Source organism: Macaca fascicularis, chromosome 14 (assembly GCF_037993035.2).
Source record: "Macaca fascicularis isolate 582-1 chromosome 14, T2T-MFA8v1.1".
In the NCBI taxonomy this organism is placed as follows: Eukaryota; Metazoa; Chordata; class Mammalia; order Primates; family Cercopithecidae; genus Macaca; species Macaca fascicularis.
In genome coordinates, this window is record NC_088388.1 from 45,775,086 (window position 1) to 45,802,817 (window position 27,732).

A 27,732-nucleotide genomic window follows, 5' to 3' on the forward strand; every position below is an offset into this window, starting at 1 on the left:
CCCTCTGCCCCCAGGTGGGCCATAGAAATCAGAACACTTTTGCCCCAAAGCCAGCCATAAAACCTCCAAGCCATTACTCTAATTTCCCCTCTTTCTTTCTGTGTGAATCCTGGGCATAAGGAAATTATCTGAGCCACCTTGTTTGATTGTAGAAACCTTCATTACAGAGAGGGCTCTGCCCCATACCCAGAAGGCAGGAATGCTGCTCAGAAGGGCCAAGAAGAATCTAGACAGACAGACCTTCCCGGGATTCCCCACTTTATCTACTAGCATTAGATCATACCCTTTTTGCCCAATCATATTTCTACACAGCTGTCCATACTTTGTAGAACCTAAGCATAAAATTGGACAATTTTCCCTATATCTTTGGGTATTTACTCTGAAGGCTTCTGTGTATATATATTAAGTAAATTTGTATGTCCTTTCTCTAACGAATCTGCCTCTTGTGAGTTGATTTTCCAGTGAACCTTCAGAGGGTGAAGGTGAAATTTTCCTTTTCCTCTGCAAAAGGTTTGGTGGATCCTATTTTCAAAGATTTCCCTACCCAAGATAGTTCTAAAAGTGACAGGTTGAAAACCAAAGCACCTCTATGCCTCAGCTTTTAATGAAATAAAAGAACATTTCTAGTCACAGAGGTAGAACGGAGGAAAATTAATTTTGAAATAAACTCTAGTAGTTGTAATATTTCAATACAGCAATAAAATGTTGGCAAGATGATACACTATTATGCTCTGTCTCTAATAGCTGCAAGCCCTTGGGCAAGTTATTTAACCTTCCTGGACTTCACTTTCCTCATCTCTAAAATGGGGATTGTGATATCATCTACCTCAAAGGATTGCTGTGGAGATAGAACAAGAGAGTATAAAAGTAAAGCATCTAGCACTGTATTTGGCATATAGGAGAGTTAGCTATTATTTAAATTATAAAAATACTGACTCACCCATCGGGTTCTTGATCATTACTTTCATGGAAATGAGTGGCACAATTAGTATTTCTGCTTTTTCTTATCTGTAACTTTAACAGCTAGAACATTCGAGGTGGAAAAGATCTTGGAGAACTTCTGGGCAAGTCACGTTAACAGATGAAGGAAGAAGTCTCAGGCGACTGAAATAACTCACTGCACCTTAAGTCTGCAGGGTGATCTGAGAGGGGAGCATGAACAAGTTGCCGGCCAGGCCTCGTGCTATACAGTCATGGCAGGCTCCACCTGAAAGTTTCCTTAGACATCATCTCATCACCCGCTTTACTTCATATGTGAGCACACAGAGAAACAGGGAGGCTGGGTTTGTTCATTCACTGATTCACATGTTCATTGACTTAGCAATATTTATGAGCTCCTATTATACACAACACACTGGGGATTCTGCGGTGAACGAACAAGACAAGTCCTTGCTTTGTGGTGCTTATTGCTGCAAGTAGGAGAGGGCTGGGAGGCAATAAAGGATATACACATAATCAGGCTAATTTCAAATAGTGACAAGCTTCCAAATGAGCCTGCCACAGAGTGGTGGAGATGCCTAGGGCATACACACACCTACTTCAAATTGCACGGTCAAGGAGGGCCCCTCCAAGGAGGTGTCAGCTGAGCAGCAAGAAGGACCTACCACACAAAGATCTGGGAAGCAGAATCCAGGCTGAGAAACAGCGTGCAAGGCTGTGAGGTGGAAAAGAGTTTGACAAGATTGAGGACTGACAGGGACAGCTGCAGCAGGGAAACAGGTAGGAGAGAGGAAGATGAGATCTAAAAGGTAGGTACAGGCCAAATCTCATAGGCCTAGGGAGGTCGTGTAACCTGCAAGGATTCCATCCTTAGTGCAAGGTTTGGTTTAAGGGACTAACGCGACATGGTTTGTTTTCGGGTGTCACTCTGCTGTTTGTGAGTTACTGGCCAAGCCTGGACTACCCAGGCCTTCAGACTCACAGCCCAGCAGCGTCTCCCTCCATGCCACACAGCCTTTGATATGGATAGCAGAAAGTTTGACCTCCTCCGGAAGACTCAAACAGAGCCCTACAAAAGGGAAGCCAGGTGCCAAGCTTGCTTTCTCTCTGGGAAAAAGGGCGGCCCTGGGTACTCACCCGCTTGTAATGTCATCGGTCCGGATGTTCTTGCTCAGAACGTCCCCATCGCTCATGTAGCCAGGGGCGTCCATGCTGATGCCTTCCAGGTCCATCTCATCTCCCGCCTTGTCTGAGACATCCACGTGGCAGATGCTGCTGCCCCGGGAGGCCAGCTGCCTTCTCAGAGGGGCGGAGTACATGTAGCGACCTGACTCAGTGTTGATGAACCGGCTGGCGTTGGCTCGAGGGGGGTACCCGTTGCCCATTGAGGGGGCATCTCCTGCTTGGAGCCGAGGGCTGGACTGGCCCAGTCTCCAGGACAGAGGTGTGGGCCTCCCTGTCAAGCTGAGTATGCTGCGGCCACTCATCTCCGTAGTGACATTGGTGTCAAACGTGGTTTCCAATGTGCTAGAAACAAAACCAACCTGATTAGACTCAAAGGTACCTAGTATCCTTCACAGTTTATATGTTCTTTAATTATTTAGAATTATGAAATACTCCTCATATATAAAATAAGATAAAACAGCTGGCCCCATGTACCACCTGGTGTGCTTCCCCTGCTCAAAATGAAAAAGGAAAGCCGCACATCTACATAACATTCTGAAAAGCCTACTGGAGACTTTCCCTGCTAAAACATGGTACAAGAAACAAATTCCTTTAATTAAATGACCTTAACTGCTAGAATTTTCTTTCCAGGCCGGATGCAGTGGCTCACGCCTGTCATCCCAGCACTTTGGGAGGCCGAGGTGGGTGGATCATGAAGTCAAGAGATCAAGACCATCCTGGCCAACATGGTGAAACTCCATCTCTACTAAAAATGCAAAAATTAGCTGGGCCTGGTGGCACGCACCTGTAGTCCCAGCTACTCGGGAGGTTGAGGCAGGAGAATCGCTTGAACCCAGGAGGCGGAGGTTGCAGTGAGCCCAGATTGCGTCACGGCACTCCAGCCTGGCGACAGAGAGTGAGACTCCATCCCCCTCCCCTACCCAAAAAAAGAATTTTCTTTCCATTCTGGGAAAGAAAATACTAGAAAATGCTGAGCTGATTAGGATGGGGCACGAAGGTTCCTGCTTGCCCATTCATTCTAGGATGTCGTATCACAGCCCTCTTTTCCTAAGGGTGGGATTCTCCACCCACCAGGAGTTCCTGATACCACATTTTACATCCTCAGCTCCCTCCCAACTGAGCAGTGGACACAGTTCTAATTTTGTAACCCTCTGAGGTTCACTTCCCCCAGACTTTTGCTTTTCACAGATTTCATCCAAAAAGTCTGGAAAGATTGGTAAATGCCTGGGCTTGAGTTCCCTCTTCAATCAAGTTACACGGACCAGAATCTGCCCAAGGATGAGCTCAATCTCTTGGCAGAGTCCGTCTTCCACTGTCTTCACAGCGCCACAGTTTCTTGCAGCCCAGTCAAAACTATCATCTATACTTTCACAGGAAAACTGCAATTTCCTCACTGAGCAAAGAGAGTGAGATTCTACCCTGCAGAAGAAACCACTGAAGTCTTCCCTCCTGTCATAATTACCATGCCACCGTGAAACTGCTATGCCAACATTAAGTCAGTGTCAGTGACGACGGTGGAAAGACGGATGTTTCACACTAATGGTAGAGTCACGAGATCCAATATCTGACTCCCTTCATTCAGATACCTAAAGGTTTAAGACGGTACCACCCCCAAACCCCTGAGTTTACTCTCCTCTGGAAGAGCCAATTTGCTCCCTTAAGCTGTTTTTGTTTTCCTCTGATCTTGGAAGTGGCCTTATTTTTCTCGGATTGGACCCCTTGTTTTGGGCCTCAGTCCTATTGGAGATGGAACCCACAGTGGTTAACCCCAATCTGCCAAAACTGCTGACAGTGGAAGCCCTGTGGTTTCCTTGCCATAGCCACTTATCAAAGAAACTGAAATTGGAGAAGCAAAGGAGACTCTGTGGAAGCTCAGTGGGGACAACGAGAACTTTCCTTGATTTCCACATACTATAAAACCTCCTCCTGCCCAAATCACAAAGGACATCCCAGGGTTGCATCCTCTTCAACTTCTTGTTCAACAATGAAAGTACCTGATAAATGTTTCCAATATAATCCTAGATTTCATCCAACTAAATCAGAGTTTAAACACGATCATAAGTTTTTATAAATGTTTCCTTACATGTTTTATGCACGTGCATGACTAACAATATTACAGAGTGCTGCATATCAGAAGAGTGGGTAGGAATTCAAGTTATTCAGTTTATCACACAGGTCAAATACAGTTCACCTGCTCATTTCAACAGCACCAGATAGTTTTAGAAAATGCAAGTAAAGTGAAATTTAAATAGAGCTGGTCTACAGTATCATTTGTTGAATGGATTTAGCAACCTTCTGCTTTTGGGAAAAATCTGTCTATACTAATTTTTGTTTCCTATAATTCTCTTCTGCATGTTGTATGGCATTCTTTGTGAATTCCGGCACATTTGGAAAGCGAGGCTATTGATCCATTATAACCAAATCGCTTTGCTAATGCTATGAACAAACACAGTAGAAAATTAACATACCAGCTAGTTCAGTAAAGTAATTCACACTGCAGATACCTGTGTGTAACCTGAGTTCCCCTTAAACTGGACATGGTTTCCTCCAAATTCTGCCGCAGATCAGCGATGTTCTTCACTGTCCGCAGCCGCCGAGCCTCAGGATCTTCCCCTGGAAAGACGAGGGTTAAGATTAGTTTAATTCTCTGACCAACCCTGAGCTTCATAAGGGCAGCATCCATGTCTGTGACCATAACTATACTCAGTATGTGCCTCGCTGTGGGTGCTTAATAAGGATTTGAGAATGAATGAATGATTGAATGGAAGTGTGAATGGAAACCCAAAGGAAGTGTGAAGTCCAAGGAGATTCTTCCTTCAGGTGCCTCCTTAAATAGGTGAAGTCTAGCGTGTGGGAGAAGCCAAGTGCCTAGTCTGAGATGTAAACACATTTCCACAGTGTCTCCAGCAGAGACACGCTCAGGTTAGGTCCGACCAGGTAGTCATTTTCTGCCCATGCAAAAATGAGTGGAGCATTTTGTTTGTTCACCTATTGGTGATAATATGCAGCTATCTTAGGCCCTACTTTGCAAGGATAGCTTGCAGTAGCTAGAAGATCTGCACCTGTTAATCACAAATATTTATACAGAGAAAGATTGCTTTCTTCATTGTTAGATGTGTTATGTCACCTCAAATTCAAGCTCCTCTACTTACTGGCTGTGTGACTGTGGGGAAGGTGCTGGTCCTCTCTGTCCTTCAGATTTCACTTTTCTAAAAGGAACACAGTGGTAGTACTGACCTCAAAGGACATTTGTGGAGACAAACTGGGATCAAGCCGGGATTTCCCTTAGCACAGTGCTCACCATAAGCACTCAACACAAGCCAGCTGGTGCTCTAGAGCAGGGAGCCTTCAAGAAACAGCTGGGGGCCGGGCGCAGTGGCTCACGCCTATAATCCGAGCATTTTGGAAGCCAAAGCAGATGGATCGCTTGAGCCCAGGAGTTCAAGACCAGCCCGGGCAACATGGCAAAACCCCATCTGATGGCATACACCTGTAGTGCCAGCTACTCTGGAATCTAAGGTTGGACGATGTCTTTAGTTTAGGAGGCAGAGGTTGCAGTCAACCAAGATTGTGCCATTGCAATCCAGCCAGGGTAACAGAGAGTGAAGGGAGGAAGGGAGGAAGGGAGGAAGGGAGAAAGGAAAGACGGAAATGAGGAAAGAAAGAAGAGAAAGAAAGACAAGAAGGCAAGAAGGCAAGAAAGCAAGCAAGCAAGCAAGCAAGCAAGCAAGCAAGAAAAGACAGACAGCCAGTCAGTCAGACAGAAAAGAAAGGAAAGAAAGAAAAGAAGAAAGGAAAGAAAGGGAAGGGAAGGGAGAAAGAAAAGAAAAGGAGAAAGGAAAAGTGAAAGGGAAGGAAAAGAAAAGAAAAATGGAAAGAAAAGAAAAGAAAGAAACAGACAGCTGGGTTCCTCTTTGTTAGGACCACAGCCTTCCATTCCCTGGGCAAAACTTTCCAGAAGACACTTGGCTGAGCAGCATTTGAGCTGACCTGGCACTAGTGTACCATGAGAAACATGCCACACACAAGTTAGGACACAGCGCAGTCTTGTTTTGGGTTCTCTGGCAATTCCATTTCATTTTTTTGACACAGAGTCTTGCTCTGTCGCCCAGGCTAGAGTGCAGTGGCACGATCTCAGCTTACAGCAACATCCACCTCCTGGGTTCAAGCGATTCTTCCGCCTCAGCCTTCTGAGTAGCTGGGATTACAGGTGCCTGCCACCACATCTGGCTAATTTTTTTTGTTTGTTTTTAGTAGAGACGGGGTTTCACCATGTTGGCCAGGCTGGTCTCGAACTCCTCACCTCAGGTGATCCTCCTGCCTTGGCCTCCCAAAGTGCTGGGATTATAGGCGTGAGACACCACACATGGCCTAGTTCCATTCATTTTAGCCTTACAATGGGAGGAGGAGAGGGACAATAACTATAATAATGATTAATAGAATTATACATTTTCTCCCTCAGAGTAATTTTAGGGACAGCTGAGAAGACTGAAGAAGCACAAACATGGGTCTTTAAAAGCCTAGGACTATTTTCAAGTGTTGAGCAATATTTTCAAAGAAATCTCCATCTGGAACATAGCACAAGTGGAATTTGCATTAGACACGAAGCAGCAGCAAGTAGAATTGACATCAGACACCAGGTTGAACTTCCAACAATTGTCATTAACAGGGGACTGGGCAGCTAAGAAATGTAATAGAATTAACTTTTCTTCTGAGATAGATGACAACTTCCTTAGGTTGTTCGTAGCATGGTGGTGCCTGGAGGCTGGGATGGAGTAAATGACATACCCATGATTTCATGGAGGAAATTTACTTGAAAATGCAAGTGCTTTCCAATTTCTCCTTCCACCTTTTAACCCAAGGAAATTTGGAAGGCATTTTTCTCTTATCTGAAAAGTGGCCAAACTTGCATTTCCCTCCCAGTGCTTTAAAATACATATATATGTATGTGTTTTTAAACAAAAGCAAAGATGAATGTCTATTATACCTTCCCCTAATGACTTTGGAGGAATGTAACTGCATCTACCTTCTGGGCTATCAGTGAAATCTTTTACTGCCAATTTGGCCACATTTTATGTATATAAGCCTGCTAAAAAATATTCTTAGGTTAGCTCTAGGCCCTTTAGAAAACATCGATTATGAGGCTAAATCTAGGCATAGGTTTACAAATTACCTCAACTAATTACCTTAACCACACACACAAAATATAGTAACCACATTTACTTATCCATCACTCTATTAATGGTCTTAACCCACCATTAGAAATTCAACTATTCCTTTCTGGCGGTGACGACCTACCCACACGAGAACATGCCTCTTGCAAAGGATCTCCTTCATCCCTCCCCAGAAGAGGAGAAGAGGAAACACAAGAAGAAACGCCTGGTGCAGAGCCCCAGTTCCTACTTCATGGATGTGAAATGCCCAGGATGCTATAAAATCACCACGGTCTTTAGCCATGCACAAACGGTAGTTTTGTGTGTTGGCTGCTCCACTGTCCTCTGCCAGCCTACAGGAGGAAAAGCAAGGCTTACAGAAGGATGTTCCTTTAGGAGGAAGCAGCACTAAAGGCACTCTGAATCAAGATGAGTGGGAAACCATCTCAATAAACACATTTTGGATAAAAAAAAAAAGAAAGAAAGAAATTCAACTATTTTGTTTTATTTTTTAGAGACAGAGTCTTGCTCTGTTCCTCAGGCTGGAGTGCAGTGCTGTGATCATAGCTCAATGCAGCCTCAAACTCCTGGGCTCAAGCAATCCTCCCACCTCACCCTCCCATGTAGCTAGGGCTGCACGGATGCACCACAATGCCTGGCTAATTTGTTTTCTTTGCAGAGACGGAGTCTTCTATGTTGCCTGGGCTAGTCGCAAACTCCTGGCCTCAAGCAATCCTCTCGCCTTGGCCTCCCAAAGTGCTGGGATTACAGGTATAGCCACTGCACCCAGACAGAAAGTCAAAGATCTTTGAGTTGGGGATGGTGTCTCATCTTTCCTTTTGGTAACCCCCACACAATTTATAGAGGTCTAAGAAATGTTTATTATGCAACACATGTTTGGTCAGTGTGCAGTTAAAGGAAAAGCATGGACTTCACATTTCCACAGATAAATATTTGAATTGTGGCAGTGCTGTGTATTAACCACTTGACCCTAGATCTCATTTGTAAAATGGACATAAAAACCCTTTGCTAGAAGGGTTAGAGTGAGAGTCAGATGAGATGGCACACAGCACAAAATGAGGGTTCAGGAAATGTGAGTGTCCTGTTTCCCTCTTGTGGGTCCTGCTGGGAAATATTTGCCCTCCTCCAGGGTGCTACATCAGACCCCAAGGGTAATGTAAGAACACAAAACAGTAACCCACTTGACATGCTTAGGTGATCACATTCGGAACTGCCAATTATGCCTCCTCTGACAATGACCTGAATGTAGGATTTACCCACTAACTCACAGCCTGAACACAATAAAAACACAATTGAGTTCCAGTGGAAACAGCTGGGAGCTTTCAGCTCATAGATTCGGAGAGGTCTTAAAAATTTAGTGTCTACCTGTAGCGATCTGGACTTTGCCAACGATGCTCAAGCCACTAGTCATGATTGGGAGAGCATCACATTGCGACCAAATATGACTGAGTTTGGAGGATATCAAGGTGTTACAAAAGGACCATGGAAAAAATCCAGGATTTTTACTTGGAAATAAAGAAACCTTAAGGGATATGTTACAACATGAAAAAGAATGAAAACTGTCTGGGGCTTCAGAAGGCTGAATTATATCGGTGATTGGAAATGTAAGAATAAAGAACTCCATTAACTGACGAAGCCGTCAACAACAGCAAAAAAATAAAGGGCTGCCTTATGAAGGAACAACATTCTGTCCAAGAAATATTCAAGCAGAGGCTGAAAGATAGTCACCAGCAAGCTTTAGAAGGAATTCATGAGCAGGATGATAAGCAGGTGTATGTGATTCCTTCAATTCTATCATCCAAGATGCATTTTTCAACTATAATGCTCTATACATGATCACATACCATAGGAAAACCCACCCATTTGCATAAGGGAAAGAACCAAGCGATTGACCAAATAGTTATAAATGTCCATTTCTAAATAGTCCTACCATTCACTGTCATTTCAAAGGATTGGCTGTGGGTAAGTTAAATTCAACGTCATGCTATTTATTATTCAGTCTCTCCAAAAAAAAATTCAACATAGTCACAAGTATGATTTCTACTGCTTGAATATAAAGACATGTCACCCTGATAAGGAATTTTCATTAGTGACCAACCCCATTTGATTTGACACCAAAGAGTGAATAGTCAAGCACTACTGGCTGCACAAGTCTCTTCCCCAAAGCCATCTGACAGAATCTCAGGGTTTCTGAGTTCTTAAGGCTCGGTACAGTGGAGACATGGAGATAAAAAGAAAAATTAGGGGAAGATCACATACTGCAATCTGTCACTCTGAAATCTAAGTAATATTTGGAATATTCTCTGGCTCCTGCTTTTGCTTTTCCAATGTGGATTTTGCTGAGACTCAATGTCTGACAGGAATCCACACCACTCCACGAGCCACATATCTGAACCATGCTGGGATCTGAAGCGTTGGCCTCGTTCTTTTGATGTCTGCACATCAGAACACAATCTGGAATGTACATGGAGACTTGAGCAGTCATCTGAACTCCACACCCTTCTCATTGCTGGTCCTTTTCCTATGCTATCCATGTACTCACATGCAAGAAAGCTACAAACCTCAAAGAGAAGGAAACAAAATCAATCCCAAATGTGGGGCCCGAATCATTCTAAGATGGATTGCTTACAAATGGCTTGAAGAATCTCTGCACCATCTCTGTGCCCAGCCAGTGGAATCAGAAGGAAATAGATCACCCAGATCCTCTGAAATTAATTGTTGGGGCTAATTGCGAGATGGGTAAGGTTCAATCACTGGGCTGCAGAGCAATTCCACAGCTGTAACGTGGCTATTAAAATGCTGTAGTCAGGGATATTCAGTTTAATAAATAGATTTTAAGCATGGATTCAGTTTTTAACTCGACTGTGGAAGTGGTAAGATATGAGAAGAGTGACACAGCCACTAATAAATCAATGGCTTACCACTCACTTCCCTGACTAGAAGTTGCTGGAGCATGGGACACAGAGTTGGGGAATGGGGAAAAGAGACAGAGAAGATGGCAGCTTGGAATCCACTGTAGTAAGAATACTAATTAAGGTGTGACTTTTCTTCTTTAATTAAGAATGTGACAGTATAGTGTCCATAAATAAATGCTTATAGAATTAACTATACGACGACTGTGGATTTTATGCTGTCATACAGTATAATGTTCTTGTAATCATCATTGTCTATGTTACAATTAAATACAATTTACATTTCTTTTTTTGTTTCTGGTAAAAAGAAGCATGTTACAATTTTTCCCCCCCCATTCATGTAGGACTCTAAGAACACATTTTAAATCAGTGCTTCTATACAGGAACGAAATCCACTATTCTAAATCTTGTTGAAAAGCAACTTTATCTGAAGAGTAAACAAGAAGATTCAAAGTTAAGTATCAGTGGAGTCCAGAGCCCCTAAATGAATAAAATTGAATATATCTTAAAAACAGGATTTGCACACCAGTAAGAGATTTGTTTACAATTCTGGGGAGGAGGGAAGAAACTGTAAGAGGGAGAGTAAAGGGAAGAAAAAGAAGAAGAAAAATAATAGGAAACAAAAAAGAAAGAAAGTTTGTTTAGCTCAAAGTCAATGCAACCATAACGCAACTTGTAATCAAGCTGGGTTCATGCTGTTCCAGCAGGTATTGCATGGAAGGCCTCATCACCAACAGACACAGATTTCTGGGGCTCCATACTCACCAGTGAGTTCTTCCAGAGCAGGCTGTCCAGTCTTGGTGAAGTGGCTGGGCTCCATGTTCACACCCGTTGAGCCTGACTCGGCGGTAACATTCCCTTCAGTGTCCGTCTGAGACCTTCACACACAAACCAAAGCAGACATACTTGTCATGAGAGGCAACTACCACGTCTGGACCACTGTGGTCTAACCACAGCCCTCACCATTACCTCCTATAGCAAGAAGCTTCAGAACAGAGCCGACGAGCGGACTGACGCTAAATAATTCATTAGCCGTATGTGGAGCAATGTCCTAAGAACAGAGAGAGCCACCGAACTGTAAAAGATAAACTTCTCATTGCCCGGATGGAGAGTCTGTAATCCCTCACTGGGGAATGCTTCTCTGAACCTCCCTCAGGATGCTAGGTCTAGCCAGACACACGCTGGAGGGTACTGGGTGGTTTGGATAATTTAACCTATGCCAAAGAACAACTTCTAAGTAACCAGCAACGCCAACAAGTCAAACATAAAGATGACTCTATTAACAGCACCCCCACCCCAAAATCATCCTGACATGGTTTTCTCTATAAAGGTGACCATAAAACCAGTTGGAAGTGGGTGCCAAGCAGGTGTGTTTGCCCTCCAGGTCTCTGATTCAGAGCTCAGTTCTTCTGACATGAAAGGTCTCCTTGATCATTATTTCAACACTCGACTGAAATCTGTACTTCCCCAAACCCTCTCCATGCCCTTATTTGTCAAGCAAATTGAAGCAACGGCTTCATGCAATGTTTTCTTGTCACAGCTACCTCTGCTCATTCAGGCATGGCATGTAAATGCATAATTACATTCAGATGCATGACCCTGCATGTAACATTATTAACGCACTGGCATCCTGAACTAATTCAACCGATTTTACTATCTGTGAGGAAAACGTTTGCCAAGAGTGAGAATGGACGATGGGGGATGTACTGATAAACCTCAAGTCATCCAACCGTTCTTCCCTCCTTTCTTCTTCCTACTGAGGCCATTGTTCTCAATTCTATTATATTTGCCTTTAAAGGATTTCATAATGCCTGTGCTCCTTTCACCTCCAGCCAGGGTCCAAGCCCTCTTCATTTCTACTGAGGCCTTAAGAGTGCTTTGAAACAGGTACCTCACACCTAGAGGTTGCAAATGGCAGCCCAGTATGGAAACCAGCCCAATTTATTCCTACTGGTCTGCATAATATTTTAAAGTTTTAAAATTAGTTCAACATTTAAAAATTGGGATATTTCACAATAAATATCTAGATTTCTGCCTTCGTCCAGTAAAAACAATAAAGCCTGGGAAAGACAGAGCCTTTGTTATTGTAGATCGCCACCTGCTGGTGCCAAGTGGTGGCTGCACCCTCTAAAGAGGTGTGGCTCCCTCTGCCACAGCCTTGCTCACCCTGAGCCACCCATCTAGATGACCATTTAGAGGCCAATTAGGCAGCTGAATCTGTGATCTCCATTCTACACTCTTCCTAAGTTTGGTCTACTCCCCACACGATTCTTCACTGACTTCTGTAAAACTTACGTGATGACATCACCGTCTTCAGTGGTTTCCATTACCCACAGAACAAGGTCTAAACTCCTTATTGTGGTAGACGATGGCCACCTTCTTCCTTTATTTCCAGCCCCATCACCTGCCTTTCTAACCCTTTACATACAGCTCTACTATGCTCCGCCCACATGTGGCTTCTGTCCACATGCCTTTAACAGGTTTATCTTTGTAGTAACTGCAACCTCTCTGCCTAAAGGCCCTTCTCCTCCTTCCTTAGTTCACTCCTAATCTGTCTTTAAGATGCAGCTTCCATGTCATCTTTGCCTGACAGCCTTCCTTGACTCCTTGCCAGGAGTTCCTATAGCACTCTCCTTATTCTCTTGTTGGCTAAAATGTGATCCTATAGCACTCTCCTTATTCTCCTGTTGGCTAAAATGTGATCTAATAAGTAAATCTTTCCTCAATTAGATTGAGAGCTCTCCAGAGGCAAAGGTTAGTTCAAGTTCATATGCTGCACAGGCAACACAAGAAGGGCGTGTTGACTGGATAAATAAGAAATGTTTAAGTCTCAGAAGATGCTAGGTATTAGAAGGAACATTAGACTTGGAAGTCTAAATATTTGACTAGCTCCATTTCTAAGATCTGTAACTTGTTAGCATGCAAATTTGAGTTAAGTCACTTCACCTCTTTGAATCTCAGCATCCTCATCTGTACAATGGGGATAATAATAGCACCCTCCTCTGGTTCTATAAAAATCAAAGGTATGTGACACACAACTCTTAGTAAACTATAAAGTGATAGAGGGGTCTACTGTACTTCTGAATTGATAAATATAATTCATTCTGAGTGATTTTTTAAAAAATGACCCATCTTCCCTTTACTCCTTGGTAACAACTTTAACATGGAGAGGTTTTGCTGGGGGGAGCAATTATAAGTTATATATAGTGGACCATAAGCTTGAGGGAGAGAATGTTAGAGCAGAAAAGGAGAATAAACTAATTTATAGAATCTAATCTAATCCAAACTTCTCACTTTCCAGATGAAGACAATGAAGATAAAGTGATTTAGAGTCAAGACTGGTGGTTAAGAGCCTGGTCTCACTAGTTAGATAGACTTGGCTTTTTGTTTGTTTGTTTTTGAGACAGAGTCTCGTTCTGTTGCCCAGGCTGGTGTGCAATGGCATGATCATGGCTCACTGCAACCTCCGCTTCCCAGGTTCAAGGGATTCTCATGCCTCAGCGTCCTGAGTAGTTGGGACTACTGGTGTGTGCCACCTCACCAGGCTAATTTTTGTATTTTTAGTAGAGATAGGGTTTCACCATGTTAGCCAGGCTGGTCTTGAACTCCTGACCTCAAGTGATCCACCCACCTTGACCTTCCAAAGTGCTGGGATTTCAGGTGTGAGCCACCATGCCCAGTCCACACTTGGTTTTAAACATGAGCTCCTCTAGTCTAATTCTGTGACTTGGGGCAAATTGTGTAATTTACCCCTAAGCTGCTAGCTCATGGAGGTGTGGGAAGAATGAAGTGAGCTAAGAGGTAGAAAGCCCTTAGCAGACTCTCTGCCCACACTCGATCAATAACTGTTCCTTCAGCTGGTACCCAAGACCTCAGAAGGAACGAAGGGCTGATAAAGGACAAGGCCCAGGTGTCCTGATTTCTATCCTGGTGCTCTTGGTTCCAGCGTCACTTCCCAGACTCCCCTAAAGATGAAGGCACCTCAGAGGGGACAGAAGGACGTTACCCAGAGCGGGTATTAACATAAAAACGGGGCTAGTCAGATCCAGATCCACATCCTAGACATTTTCCTCTTCCTCCTCTTTGTCAGACTTTTGCTCTTTATCATTAAGACTTTTCTTCTGATAGAAAACCTTGAAATAAAAAGAGGTTATATGTTTTATAATCTTTCAAATTATAGCGAACAACAAAAAAAGAAGGAATGGGATTGATGGTGATCAAAGACTGTCATATTTTAATTTTGAAAATGCAAATACAGAATCTGTGAATCTTGAATATGTATTACCTCAAGACTAATAACGCTACTGGAATTATAAAAATTTCATGTGGAGCTATTCAGTTGCCTCCATACTTCAGAGAACAATTGTATTAAAAGCAGTTCATGGCTGGGCGCAGTGGCTCATGGCTGTCATCCTAGCACTGAGCTTAGGAGTTCAAGACCAGCCTGGGCAACATGGTGAAATCCTTTCTCTATTAAAATTAAAAAAAAAAAAAATTAGCCGGGTGTGGTGGCATGCACCTGTAGCCCCAGCTGAGGCATGAGAATTGTTTGAACCTGGGAAGTGGAGGTTGCAGTGAGCCGAGATGGTGCCACTGCACTCCAGCCTTGGCGATAGAGTGACACTCCATCTCAAAAAAAAAAACCACAAAAAACAAAAACAAAACAAAAGCCGTGTGTGTAGACCAGCTGAGTCATTATCTAAGCCCTGGTGCTCTTCTCAGGATTGTGAGCTGAGCTGATGACTTGATTCAATAAAGTGAGACCTTCTCCCAATTAAAAAGATCAGCACGACCCTCACTGAAGGAGAATGCAAGCAGAATAAAAGGAAGGAGCACAATGCCTGACATTCTTTTGCTGGCCTAGTGCTGGCTGGCTTTCCTTTGAAAGCACTTAAGCCAGTCCCTCCACCAGCTATTGGCAGGAACTGTAACAGAGCCCACTAGAACACAGCTCAGGAGGAAAGAGGGAATATCACATTCTTTGGGGAATCATACAAACATAGCAAGCTGAGAGTCTGGGCATGCACCTATGCACCTGAACAGGTATATAAATACATGTATGCATATGTGCCTTTGCATTTCATGTATGAATGTATACTTGTGTTCATACTTCTATGTGACTTTTAATGTGTGTCCACATGTATGGCGGTATGAGTGTGAGTGTACAGTTGTGCATCTGTATGCACTTGAGTTACAACCATAAAACATGTGTCTAGAATGTGACACTTGATCATTAATCCTCTTTTGTGTGTACGAGTATTAGTTATCCAATTGTGCAGTGTGGCCAAATGCACTGCTCATCTCCAGCACAGGACGGAGTTGGGCACTGTCAGTGAAAGCTCTGGGAATTATAAGAACTTTAAGGGCAGGGGCTGGGGAGCTTCCATCTGCCTGGAGTGGACTCATCCACGTGTATGACACGGCCCCTGGAGCCCGCGTGCCGCATTCAGTAAGAGGCGTGTTGTAGCCTGAGCAACAAGCTGTGTCGCTGGCCAGAATCACACAGAGCAGCAGCACCACAGTGTGGACTGGCTCCACACAGTCTCTCATGGTCCTGAGGATGTGCCATCAAAGAGAAAGGGGCTGGGGGACAGATAAGGACAGAAGGATCCATCCATCACCACAGACACCCAGGCTTATCTCCTCAGAACATGAGCTCTTCTGTTCTTCTAGAACCGGCCCCTTCCCTACCATTACTTTCTCCCCCATGTCCCTCTCCCTTCAGAAAGCCCCAGCATGCAGCAGGGACTGTGAGGATCTGAATGTTCAAGGCAATCTCTGCTATAAGAAATCTTAGTTATTGAGCCAGGTGTTTATTATTTTATTTATTTTTTAAATATGTTGGGATGTGTTAGGACTAATGCTGGGGCCTGTTGGGTGACACCAAACCGCCCCCACCCTCATATTTAGGCCTTCGTGCTTTCTGCTTAGGGAAGCTGCTGCTACAAGGCCTGGGGTCCCCATATTCCTATGTGTCCTGGGATCAGCTCACATTTTACTTCCCTTCTTCAGCTTTCTCTGTTCCTCCCCCAACCTGTGCTGTATGAACTGCTCCCTGGAGCACATTGTGTCTGCTTCTCTTAGGAGCTTATCACATGGTTTCTTAGCTATTGACTTACATATTCCTGGAGCACAGTCTAGCTCCTGCCCTCACAGACCTGCAATCCACTAGATAGGATCTTTTACCCAACGTCCCAGGCAGCACAGGTGGGCGGCAGCTCCTACCTGTACAGGAAAGGTGCGACCGTGGCAGTGTTGGGATGGTTGTATTGCTGCTGGGGCTGAGGTAGCTGAACACTGACGGTATTGCTTCCTGTGGTCTGGGTGGTCCCGATGGACCCACTGACGGTCTGGCTGCTGATGCTGTGGTTCAGGGTGGTCCCTCCTGGGCCTTTTCCTTCTGAGGACGCCAGGCTGGAAGAGGAACTGGAGTGTCTGCCGTCCAGCTGGGGCTTCTGCTGGGGGAGCCCTGAACTCGGCTTCCCACTCCGGCTCCGCTCCCCTTCCTTGGAAGGCGCTGGGGCACTTGGGGATTTCCCGGGCATGCTCTTCATTCCTGGTTTTGGTATTCCACTGTGGGAAGGGGCCATGGGCTCCTTCTTGGCACTGTTGAGCTTCCCCCCTTTGGGGATGAAGCTGGCGATCTTGGAGGACTTTTTTGGCATCTCGGGCAAGGCTGCTCCACTGGGGTCTTCTTTTGGCTCCTCCTTAAGGTCCAGCCTCTCCGTCACAGAGGCTCTCTTGGCAAGGTCCTTGCTTTTCTCCTTATCCTTCTCCCGCTGTTGTTTCTCCTTCTCTTTCTCATTGCCTTTCGGAGAACTCTTCTTGTTGGTCAGCGCCCGGCTAAAAGTCCTCTGGGCAATGCCCTTGAGTGCAATCTTAGGGCTGCTTGAAGCAGGGCCCACGGTGGTGAGCATGCGACTGGCGGCCTCCAGCTCCTCGCTCTCTTCGAAGCTGGGCAGAGTCTCCAGCCGCTCACAGCTTGTGTCCCGGGACCCCGGGCCCTCACCTGCCTTTGAGCCCCCTTTACTGTTGAAAAGTTTCAGCTTTTCCAGCATGGACTTCTGATTGTTGGAGGCTGGCTTCATGGCTTCAGGTGTGGGCCTGGGAGCCTCAGGCCCAGGAGACTTGACTGAGAGCATGGATACCGTGGCACTGTGCTTCACGCTGAGGGATTTGCTGCGCCAAGGCTTGGTGGCTGCACCGGGCTGCGGGATGGCCGAGGAGGTGCTATAATTCGTAGGGGTGGAGCTGCTGCCGCTCTCCAAAGAAGCAGGTGCATTGTCACTCATTCCGGGGTGGGAGGAGGCTGAGCTTGCCAAAGGCTCTGCAGAGACAGAAGAGAGGAGGCCTGAGTCACACCTGTTGACCTGCACTGAAGATCAGGGAGGGTCAGCCATGGCCACACAACCAATCACTCCCAACCCAAATGCTGTATAGCTCCATTGCCCACTTTGTGGATTATCTGTGGTTAGGTTTTAATTCCTGGCTTGACTTCCTCCTGCTTTCCGTATGGCACAGTTCACATCCCCCCGACCCCACCACATTTTGGTGGCATGTGCCACGCAAATGTATGAGGGTCTTAACAAATCTTAACAGATACCTGCACCATTAATATAGCCAGTGCAGGAAAGAGTAGGAAATACCTACCGTTTTCAATTATTCATCCCATAGTCTGTTTCCCAATTATGGGAAAGAATCAAGAATTATCCAACTTTAAGCAAACAATGTATCAGAGACACTAAAATGCAACAATTACAAAAACAGAAAAGGAGGAGAAACCATGTAGAATCTTTAAAAAAGAATAATTACACACAAAAGTTGTTAATGCCTATTAAAGCATGTAAGTTTTTCCTATGCTGGCACTTTTAAAAAGCTGCAAATGGCTGGGTGCACTGGCTCACACCTGTAATCCCAATACTTTGGAAGGCCAAGGTGGGCGGATTACCTGAGGTCAGGAATTCAAGACCAGCCTGGTCAACATGGTGAAACCCAATCTCTTCTAAAAATACAAAAATCAGCTGGGCGTGGTAGAGCATGCCCGTAATCCCAGCTACTCGGGAGGCTGAGGCAAGAGAAGTGCTTGAACCTGGGAGGCAGAGCTTGCAGTGAGCTAAGATCACGCCACAGCACTCCAGCCTGGGCAAAAAGAGTGAGACTCTGTCTCAAAACAAAAAAAACAAAAACAAAAAACAAAACAAAACAAAAAAACAACAAAAAAAGTTGCAAACGTGGTTCAGGTTTGACTTAAAAACAAAAAAACTTTTTTTTTTTTCTCTCTCTCTCTAGAGTGTAATCTACGCACATGGCTCCACTGTGGGCAAGAAAATACACAGGTTATCTGAAAGTCGAGGCTTCCCCTTGGCTCTCAGTGAGTATTTCCCTGGCCAGACTCTTTTCTCAGAAAAGCCTCAAAATATTTCCAAACTGGAGCCAGAATTGTTCTAGTGAGGGCAGGCTCCAAACTAACGGCTAGTCACCAAGGTGGCCAATGTGACAGAAATGGAAACTGCAGCACCCTTCTTCCATCAGTGCCCGGGATGATGCAGCCTCTCTCTCAAGGAAGGACAGCTGTTGGAGAGAAAGTGCCAGGCAAGGCACGTCTCTACTGGGCCCTGTGCCCACACCCACCCATACCCCATGCCCAGTGTGCACAGCAGACAGGACACACCCCTTCAGCCCCCCCAAAAGCACCTCTGCATCTGCAAAGTCACAATGACATGACTTACCTAGCAGCAGCCACTTTCTCCTGCAATGATTCCCTAGGAAAAATCCTCCAACCGGAGAGGCTGCCCTTCCAATTGTCACAAGTGTTTTCGGTTAAACTGCTCATGTTTCTAATTAACTTTTGTCATCCACAACTATTCCAGTGCCCAGAAGCCTGGCGGGATTAACGGCTGCTTCTTCTGCCTTTTTTTTTTTTTTTTTTCAATACCTATGTTCCACTGCCTTCTAGCAACAGAGTAAACTGTATATAGAGCGGCTTATTATGATTTAAAAGTCAACGGCTGCTAAAGCCGAGTGAAGGCAGCCCCTGTGTGGGGCGTGAGCACCGTGCTGTGAGAGCTCACAGCAGAGGAACTGCCTCCTTTCACTCTCAGCTGCTCGGGGAAGCCACAGCTCCAGGGTGATCCAAAGCAGACCTCCCAATGTTTTAAAACACATATATCTTCCTGACTTACTGGGGATTTGGGTTTGGAGGGAGGGTGCCTCACAATCCTCCCTAACAAAACTCAAGGGGTGTTGTTGGATCTTTTCCTGGGGAGAGCCAGAGACTGGCTTGGAATCAGGCTCAGAGAACCCACCCACACTGCCGGCCTGTTAGAAGGTTGCTACGGGCTTGACGCTGCCCATCGGTGGCCTGCTCGGTGTCAGGAGTCTCAGTGCTCAGCACATTGTGAAAAGGGGTTCCTGTGCCTATTTTAAGAGTGAGGAAACTGAGACTTAGGTAGGGCTAAAGAATAATTCTAAATTACACAGCCAGAAATGCAGAGATCTGGGATTTGAACTCAGGTCTCCTGACATGGTATCATACCTACCTCCTTTGATGAAAAATACACGTAAACAGCCACTTAAACATCAAGAGCACTTTTAGGAACTGCCCTTTCTACTAGCTTATGTATGTTCATGACATCCATGGTGGGGTACAAACCAACCCTGCCATTTGAAAGAAAGCAGCCTACATCACAGAGGATGGCTCTCTGGCTGAAATAATAGTGAATCCACCAATCCTGAGTACCACTCCTCCTAGGAAAACTGTCTTTCCCTTCACCTGAACTCAGATCTGGGGCAGATGTAAAGTTTTCATTCATTCATCCAATATATTCATTCATATCTATCTATTCATTCAATGAGCTCCTAATATGTGTCAGATACTGTTTTAGGTACTTGGGATCCGTCTATGAAAAACCAGAAATCTCTGCCTTTATAGAGTTCACATTTTAGCAAGAAGGAGCAGGTAATAAATTTAATTAAATAAACTATATTATTTGTTAAAAATTAGTGCTAAAGAAAAGGATGGGGGATTTAGGGGCAGGTTGTAACACTGTCCTTATAGGAACTACAAGATCATGTTCAAAGGTATGTTCCTCTTTCCTAAAGAAGTTTTAGGCATAGTCCCCATCTGTGTCTGGATCAATGTGATCTTGCTGCTTGGAACTACTCTAAGGCTTGTTCAGAAATGGATGTCTCTACTATCATTTCTATTTTTTTTTTTTAACACTAACAATCACAGCTAGAAATCAACCAACTACGTAGCTAATAACTGACCAAGAAGAAAACAGATACTTGGCTTGTCTTGGTGAAACAGCCATCTGAGACCCTCAGGCCTGGTTTATATCACAAGGCATTTTCCCCTACTGTGTGCTTCACTAGGATTCTGTCCATACCTCTTCCATAGGATGATTTTGGAGGACCAGCTACTTTATACAACGCTCTGGGAACACAGAGTTGAATAAAGCTCCTGCCCTCTAGGAACTCACTGTCTCAGGGTGCAATGGACTTCAAAACAAACCACGAAAACAGTAGAAAAAGTGGTAGAGGGCTCTATGAGGTGCTATGAGAAGCGGAGAATTAGTAGCCTCTAGTAATTCTCCCTGAAGAGTTTGAGAAAACTTCCTGGAGAAGTGATCCTTGTGTTATTACGTGGTGCTTCTGCTAAAGGTCTGTTATTCCTCTGGTCTGGGATTTCCTCCAGGACAGAGACTCCCCTCCCTGACTCATCTTTGTGTCCTAAAACCTGCTGGAGCATAAAGATACTTAGCAACTGGCTTCTGAATTGCTGGTTGATAATTTTGACATTTGCAAGTCATATTTAAGGCCACAGAGATGTAGGATATGTGATGAGTCTTTAGGGTTTTATTAAAACTCTTCAGCCTACACTCAGGAAAAAATTCAGATTAAAACTCAGAGAATCAGAATTTCTATGTGGTATTGAGTCTGGGCTCCTCTGGTTATTAAGCCATGGGGCATTTCAAGGCTACTCATTACAACTACAAAAGGTAGCACCTGGGTATGATTCTGAATTTGGTTTCTAGAGCAGAAGTCTTGAGTGGGGCTAGAAAGGGGGCATTAGGGCATCTGAGGACCAGGTCATCAATATTCTATACTCATGTCACAGTCAGAAGTCCCCTATGTCGTGAAGGGTATGTCAAGTCATGAGTGGTCTTGTACAAAGTAACTTGATACATTTCTATCATTCCTAGGATATCACACCAGTGATCTCAGAGCTTGGCTAAGTGGCTGTTTGGGGCCTGTTCCTCTCTCTGTCCATTTTTATTTTCTTTCTTTCTTTTTTGTTTTTTGAGATGGAATCTCACTCTGTCACCCAGGCTGGAGTGCAGCGGCTTGATCTTGGCTCACTGCAACCTCCACTTCCCGGGCTCAAGTGATTCTCCAGCTTCAGCCTTACAGACGAGTGCCACCAACACCTGGCTAATTTGTGTGTGTGTGTGTGTGTGTGTGTGTGTGTGTGTTTGTAGAGATGGAGTTTCACCATGTTGCCCAAGCTGGTCTCGGACTCCTGAGCTCAAGAGATCTACCCACCTCAGCCTCCCAAAGTGCTGGGATTACAGGTGTGAGCCACCGCACCTGGCCTTCTTTGTCCATTTCTAATCCTGGGGTCCTATGACTCCTACCATGAAGCTTTCCTCAACAGGATTCTCAGACAGTAAGCTAAACAAAGAGGAGGTGCAGGTGGGTAGGCTGGACCTCGAACTTTGTCCCCAACTCATGGCATGATCCTAGATATGCCATTTTGCCTCTCTTGGCTTCAGTTGCCCCATTTGTTAGAAAGAGGATGAGCTATTTCTCTAGTGTTCTTTTAGCCTTGTTTCTATTCAAATCTGGGCAAGCCTCTGAGAGGCCCTCTGCAGCTGGGTGATTTCCAATCTTGATGGAGAAAACTGGCTGGGTCAAGGTATGGTCAACATTAGATGAGCTGCTTGTGAATTCAGAAATGCTAGTATCCTATGAAAACCAGTTTGGGGGAAGGGGGTGGGATGAGTTCTTCAAAATGAAAAGCACTTATTTCCCTGATAACTAACAACTTTTGTTATTTTCCTCAAATATCTGAACCTTTGTTAAAGCAAAAGAACCTAAGGGGGAAAAAGAAAAGCATAAAAGAATGTTTTGAACATCTGTATTCCCCAAATGATGACATGTGGGCCACTGAAGTGGATGAGATTGTTTTGGATGGCACATGAGTATTTTTATATTTTAAAAGTCATATTTTCATTGCTTATTAGATGTATTAGAAAATCATAACTAGCCATATATAAATTAACAGTTTCATGGATATTAAATATAGATTTAAAATTTGAGCTCGTTCAAGGAAAATATGAAATAGAAAACACAAGCGGCTCACAGATTTGGCAAAAATCATGCAGAAAGTTTGTGAAAGACTGAAGTGGGAGAAACACTGTTACATTAAATCAAGATACACTCATATTAAATGTGTTCTTCTGAAACACGTAATCAACCAAATAGAAATCAAACCAGAAGGCTCAAATAAGGATTAGGTTCAAAACGAACCTGAAATGGTTAGTTTTTAGATCTTTATTTATTTCTACATATTTGTCTAGTATGTGATATTTTGCCAGTTCTGGCAACATGACCAGGCCTTGCTGAGCCAAAGATAATTTTAAAATAGTAGCTGTGACAATTTTTGACCACATAGTAAAAACATGGTAAGAATGATATATTGCCATCCAATAAACAGCCACTTCTCCACATGTTAAACTGAAAAATATCAAGATATACTCTTATTATGTACAATAAACTCTGATATATGCTACTGTAGTCTGTTCTAAAATGCTGATTGGCGAGCCCTTAAACAGGTCTTTTTTTTTTTTTAAGACGTAGTTTTGCTCTGTTGCCCAGGCTGGAGTGCACTGGTGCGATCTCGGCTCACTGCTGGAACCACAGGCACATACCACCACACCTGGCTATTTTATTTATTTTATTTTATTTTTATTTTATTTTTTTTTTTTTTTGAGACGGAGTCTCGCTCTGTAGCCCAGGCTGGAGTGCAGTGGCCGGATCTCAGCTCACTGCAAGCTCCGCCTCCCGGGTTCACGCCATTCTCCGGCCTCAGCCTCCCGAGTAGCTGGGACTACAGGCGCCTGCCACCTCGCCCGGCTAGTTTTTTGTATTTCTTAGTAGAGACGGGGTTTCACCGTGTTAGCCAGGATGGTCTCGATCTCCTGACCTCGTGATCCGCCCGTCTCGGCCTCCCAAAGTGCTGGGATTACAGGCTTGAGCCACCGCGCCCGGCCTATTTATTTTATTTTATGATTTTATTTTGAGACAGAGTTTCACTCTTGTTGCCCAGGCTGGAATGCAATGGTGCAAACTCAACTCACTGCAATCTCCACCACCCGGGTGCAGGCAATTCTGCTGCCTCAGCCTCCCGAGTAGCTGGGATTACAGGTGCCTGACACCATGCCTGGCTAATTTTTGTATTTTTAGTAGAGATGGGGTTTCACCATGTTGGCCAGGCTGGTCTGGAACTCCTGACTGCAGGTGATCCTCCCAGCTTGGCCTCCCAAAGTGCTGGGATTACAGGCATGAGCCACCGTTCCTGGTGCTTAAACAGGTCTTATGCCCCACTAGTGGGCTGTGCCCTGCAGTTGGAACACCTCAGTTCTAAAAGACCAGCTTACAGGATTGGTCCACCACCAACTGACAAACCACTGCAAGAAGGAAAAGTCTCATTTGAAACACCGCAGACAGGATGCCTTTGAAGAAAAGGAACTTTTTTTTCTTGGAGTTTAGAGAGAGCATTAATCCTCCGGTGGGGAGGGAAAAAGTTTGGTTTGGTTTTTCTGGCAACCAGCCTTAATCTTCCCTGACAGGAACCAAAATGCTTTCTAAATGAAAATACTGTTCAAAGCAGATAAATAAACCACTTCTTCTTCTCTCCTTCAGTGAGGGCGGACACTGGCCCCAGGTCTCTCCTGTCCCCAGCTTTTCAGTTAGGGAGACGTTGGTGGTCTGGTCCTGATGCCAACAGGCACTCAGGGAGAGTGTCCTGTTGAGCTCAGCTCCTGTCACCGCTACTGTGATTTTTAAATCTGCCCTGGGGAGGTTTCTAGCCTAAATCCTCTCCCAAGTCTTTGGAGAACAGGCCTTATAATTGGGTGTGGGAAAATGTTTGCAATTTCCTATAATTCGTCAAGGTGTCAATCTTGAGTATTCAAATTGGTTAGTATAATTGAAACAAGTTTTATTTTTATTTTTATTTTTTAAGTGTATTGACTCCAGTCACATGAGCTAGAGACTGTTTTCAGAGTCACCCTGGTCAGTTCTTTTTTTTTTTTTTTTTTTTTTTTTGAGACGGAGTCTCGCTCTGTCGCCCAGGCTGGAGTGCAGTGGCCGGATCTCAGCTCACTGCAAGCTCCGCCTCCCAGGTTTACGCCATTCTCCTGCCTCAGCCTCCCGAGTAGCTGGGACTACGCCCGGCTAGTTTTTTGTATTTTTTAGTAGAGACGGGGTTTCACCGGGTTAGCCAGGATGGTCTCGATCTCCTGACCTCGTGATCCGCCCGTCTCGGCCTCCCAAAGTGCTGGGATTACAGGTTTGAGCCACCGCGCCCGGCCCCCTGGTCAGTTCTTGACAATCTGGTAGCCACCAGACCACAGAAGGGCAGGTGAACCTGTCTCGATCCACTTAGAGGTTCTGCAGGGTTCTGTGGCTGGAGGAGCCTTCTCAGCGGCACTGTGTCAATGTCTAATATTAAGGATATAGCTTAAACACAGTCTTCTCTCCAACTCCTTCTTGGAGAGGATCCCTGGAGGTACAGAGAGAAGTAAAGAAGGAAAGCGGGGCATGAGGACAAACAAGGAATGGAGTCAGGAAAGTGAGAGGGCATGGAGGGAGAGAAAGCTGGGCTTTAGATCCACATGCTCCAAGGATCTTATTGTATCTATAATTCCATACGCTTCTAGAAAGTCTAAGCTAGAATAAGGATGAGGATCTATATAATCAAACGTTTTTTAAAGGTTGTTTTTTTAACGCAATTCCTATCAAAATTCCAGTGACTTTTTTTTTTTCCAGACACAGAGAAATCTATCCTAAAATTCACTGGAATCTCAAGGGACCCAAAAATTCAAAACAATCTTGAAAAAGAACAAAGTTGGAGGCCTCACACTTTCTGATTTCAAAACCCACTACAAAGTTAAAATAATTTTTTAAAAAGTGTGGTACTATCATAAAGACAGACATATACACCAGTGGACTAGACAAGATAGCTCAGAAATAAACCTTTGCATATATGGTCAAATAATTTTTGGTAAGAGTTCCACAACTATTCAATAGGGGAAAGAATGGTCTTTTCAATAAATGGTGGTGGGAAAACCTGATATTCTCATGGAAAAGAAAACCAAAGTTGGATTCTTTTTTTTTTTTTTGAGACAGAGTCTTACTCTGTTGCCTAGGCGTGGAGTGTAGTGGCGCGATCTCAGCTTGCTGCAATCTCCACCTCCCGGGTTCGAGCAATTCGCTTGCCTCAGCCTCCCAAGTAGTGGGATTATAGGCATGCACCACCACGCCTGGCTAATTTTTGTATTTCTAGTAGAGACAAGGTTTCACCACATTGGCCTAGTTGGTCTCAAACCCCTGACCTCGTGATCTACCTGCCTCGGTCTCCCAAAGTGCTGGGATTACAGGCATGAGCCACCACACCTGGCCTGGATTCTTACCTTAAACCATATGCAAAGATTAACTCGAAATGGATCTAAAACCTATACATAAAAACTAAAACTATAAAACTCCTAAAGGAAAACATAGGGCAAAACCTCATGACTTTGGATTTTTCAATAATTTCTTGGATACGACACCAAAAGCACAGGGAACCAAAGAAAAAATAGTTGGATTCATGGAAATTTAAAATTTCTGTGCATCAAAGGACACTATCAGTAGAGTAAAAAGGCAACCTACGGAATAGGATGAAATATTTATAAATCGCATATCTGATAAGTGACTGATATCCAGAATATATAAAGAACTCTTATAACTCAACAAAAACAATCAACCTGATTTTAAAATGGGCAAAAAACTTGAATATTTCTCAAAAGAAGATATGCAAATGGCCAATAAAAACATGGAAAGATATTAAACATCACTAGTCATTCGGGAAAGGAAATCAAAACCACAACAAATACCATTTCATGCCCGTTGGAATGCCTACTATTTAAAAAATAAGTGTCCCTGACACTTGTTATCCTGCATTGTGGTTAGTAGATGCACCTGACTTAGCCTACTTCCAAGAATGCCTGAAGTCTTATTGGGTCCCCTGAAATGGTGGCTGGAAAAATCAATAAAGAAACAAAAACTATTATCCAGATCTCTCCATAGGGCTCAAAATTAAAATCAGGTGCCCCTGACTTGTGCCTCTCTTGACTAACCATGTCAGTTCTTTCTAAAACTAACTGAACTCAATGACTACAAATCTTGGTGATGCTTTTAATCGTTTTTTCTTCTATGCATGGTGGAGATTTTTCTCTACTGGGTCACTTAAAATGTCATGTATGAATACTCCAGTATCTTGTGACAGTTTGATCAAAAATAAATATGCAGAATGTAAAAGCACATTATCCTAATAGACAGAACCCTTCGCTGTCCTACATGAACCACACATTTCCCAGTTTTCCTCAGTGACTTTTTCACCCCAGAGGAAGCAGAAAAGGCCCTCGCCAGCTGCAGCAATTACAGTTGTGTTTCTCTTTAATGTATGACAAGGTAATCCTTTTTCTTCAGTGGCTTATTTTGGATAAAACCAAATGAAACCATGGGTAATGAGGTAATTCGTTTCTCTGCTGGTAGCTAAAAACCAGTTTTGTTTTGTTTGTTTGTTTTTAAGAATTATCCCTTTCCAAAGTAGTTTTCACTACATTTTCTCCAAACAGTTTTACAAGGTATGTTCTCAAATCCCACTTCATGTTATAAAGAATTGGTAAAGCTAAACAAAGGTTAACTTGCTGGAAATATTCATATGCAGCTGGGCTTATGTTTGACCTTATGATAACACCTTAAAAAGAGAATAAATTCTTAAAATCTCTCCCTCTCTCTCACACACACACCCTTTACATCAAATGTATTCTATACACATTTTGAAAATCCTCCCACTCAGCTGGATAAGGAGACAGACAATTTGCTGGTATCTGAAGGAAGATACCTTTAAAAATATAAGACATGCCTATTCTTTATCTTTCAGTTCTTAAAGCCACATCACCCTCAAAACACATCCTTTCCCTCTCTTGAACTTATTTGTTCAAAATCCCCAGGAGAAAACTTTTGCTTTAATTGGTCAGGCAATTTCTCTATCTTGTACCATATATGGCTATAAGAAAGCACAAAATTGGCTGTAGAAAACCATCTCCCTTTTTCCAAGAGTGTATGAAATTTCACAGACAGATTATACACACTTTACAGGGGGCAAATCCCATTCTTTCAAGAGGTCATTGTTCACAACCGGCAGCTTTTTGGCTGAGTGCAATGGCTGTACACTATTGTAAATACTTCCT

At 44.0% G+C, this 27,732-nt stretch overlaps 2 protein-coding genes across 15 annotated transcripts in view; one reads left to right on the forward strand and one right to left on the reverse strand.

Moving 5' to 3' along the window:
• The window catches only part of NAV2 (neuron navigator 2), a 767,244-nt gene that overhangs the window by 172,627 nt on the left and 566,885 nt on the right, over nt 1-27,732 (reverse strand). For all 14 annotated transcript variants that reach the window (XM_015434980.4, XM_065528383.2, XM_074014039.1 and 11 more), the window contains 4 exons: nt 16,436-17,537; nt 10,976-11,088; nt 4,629-4,737; nt 2,077-2,466 (listed from right to left, as the gene is read on the reverse strand). In XM_015434980.4, the coding sequence (XP_015290466.2) occupies nt 2,077-2,466; nt 4,629-4,737; nt 10,976-11,088; nt 16,436-17,537 (1,714 nt within the window). The remainder of the gene's footprint in view (nt 1-2,076; nt 2,467-4,628; nt 4,738-10,975; nt 11,089-16,435; nt 17,538-27,732) is intronic.
• Nucleotides 7,401-7,766, forward strand: LOC135967044 (small ribosomal subunit protein eS27-like). The gene has a single exon (XM_065528390.2). It carries the CDS (start codon nt 7,435-7,437, stop codon nt 7,687-7,689), a length of 255 nt encoding a protein of 84 aa, XP_065384462.1. The 5' UTR covers nt 7,401-7,434; the 3' UTR covers nt 7,690-7,766.

Excerpts from the sequence above, each read along its gene's own strand:
- LOC135967044 (XM_065528390.2), top strand. The coding sequence starts at position 7,435 with ATGCCTCTTGCAAAGGATCTCCTTCATCCCTCCCCAGAAGAGGAGAAG.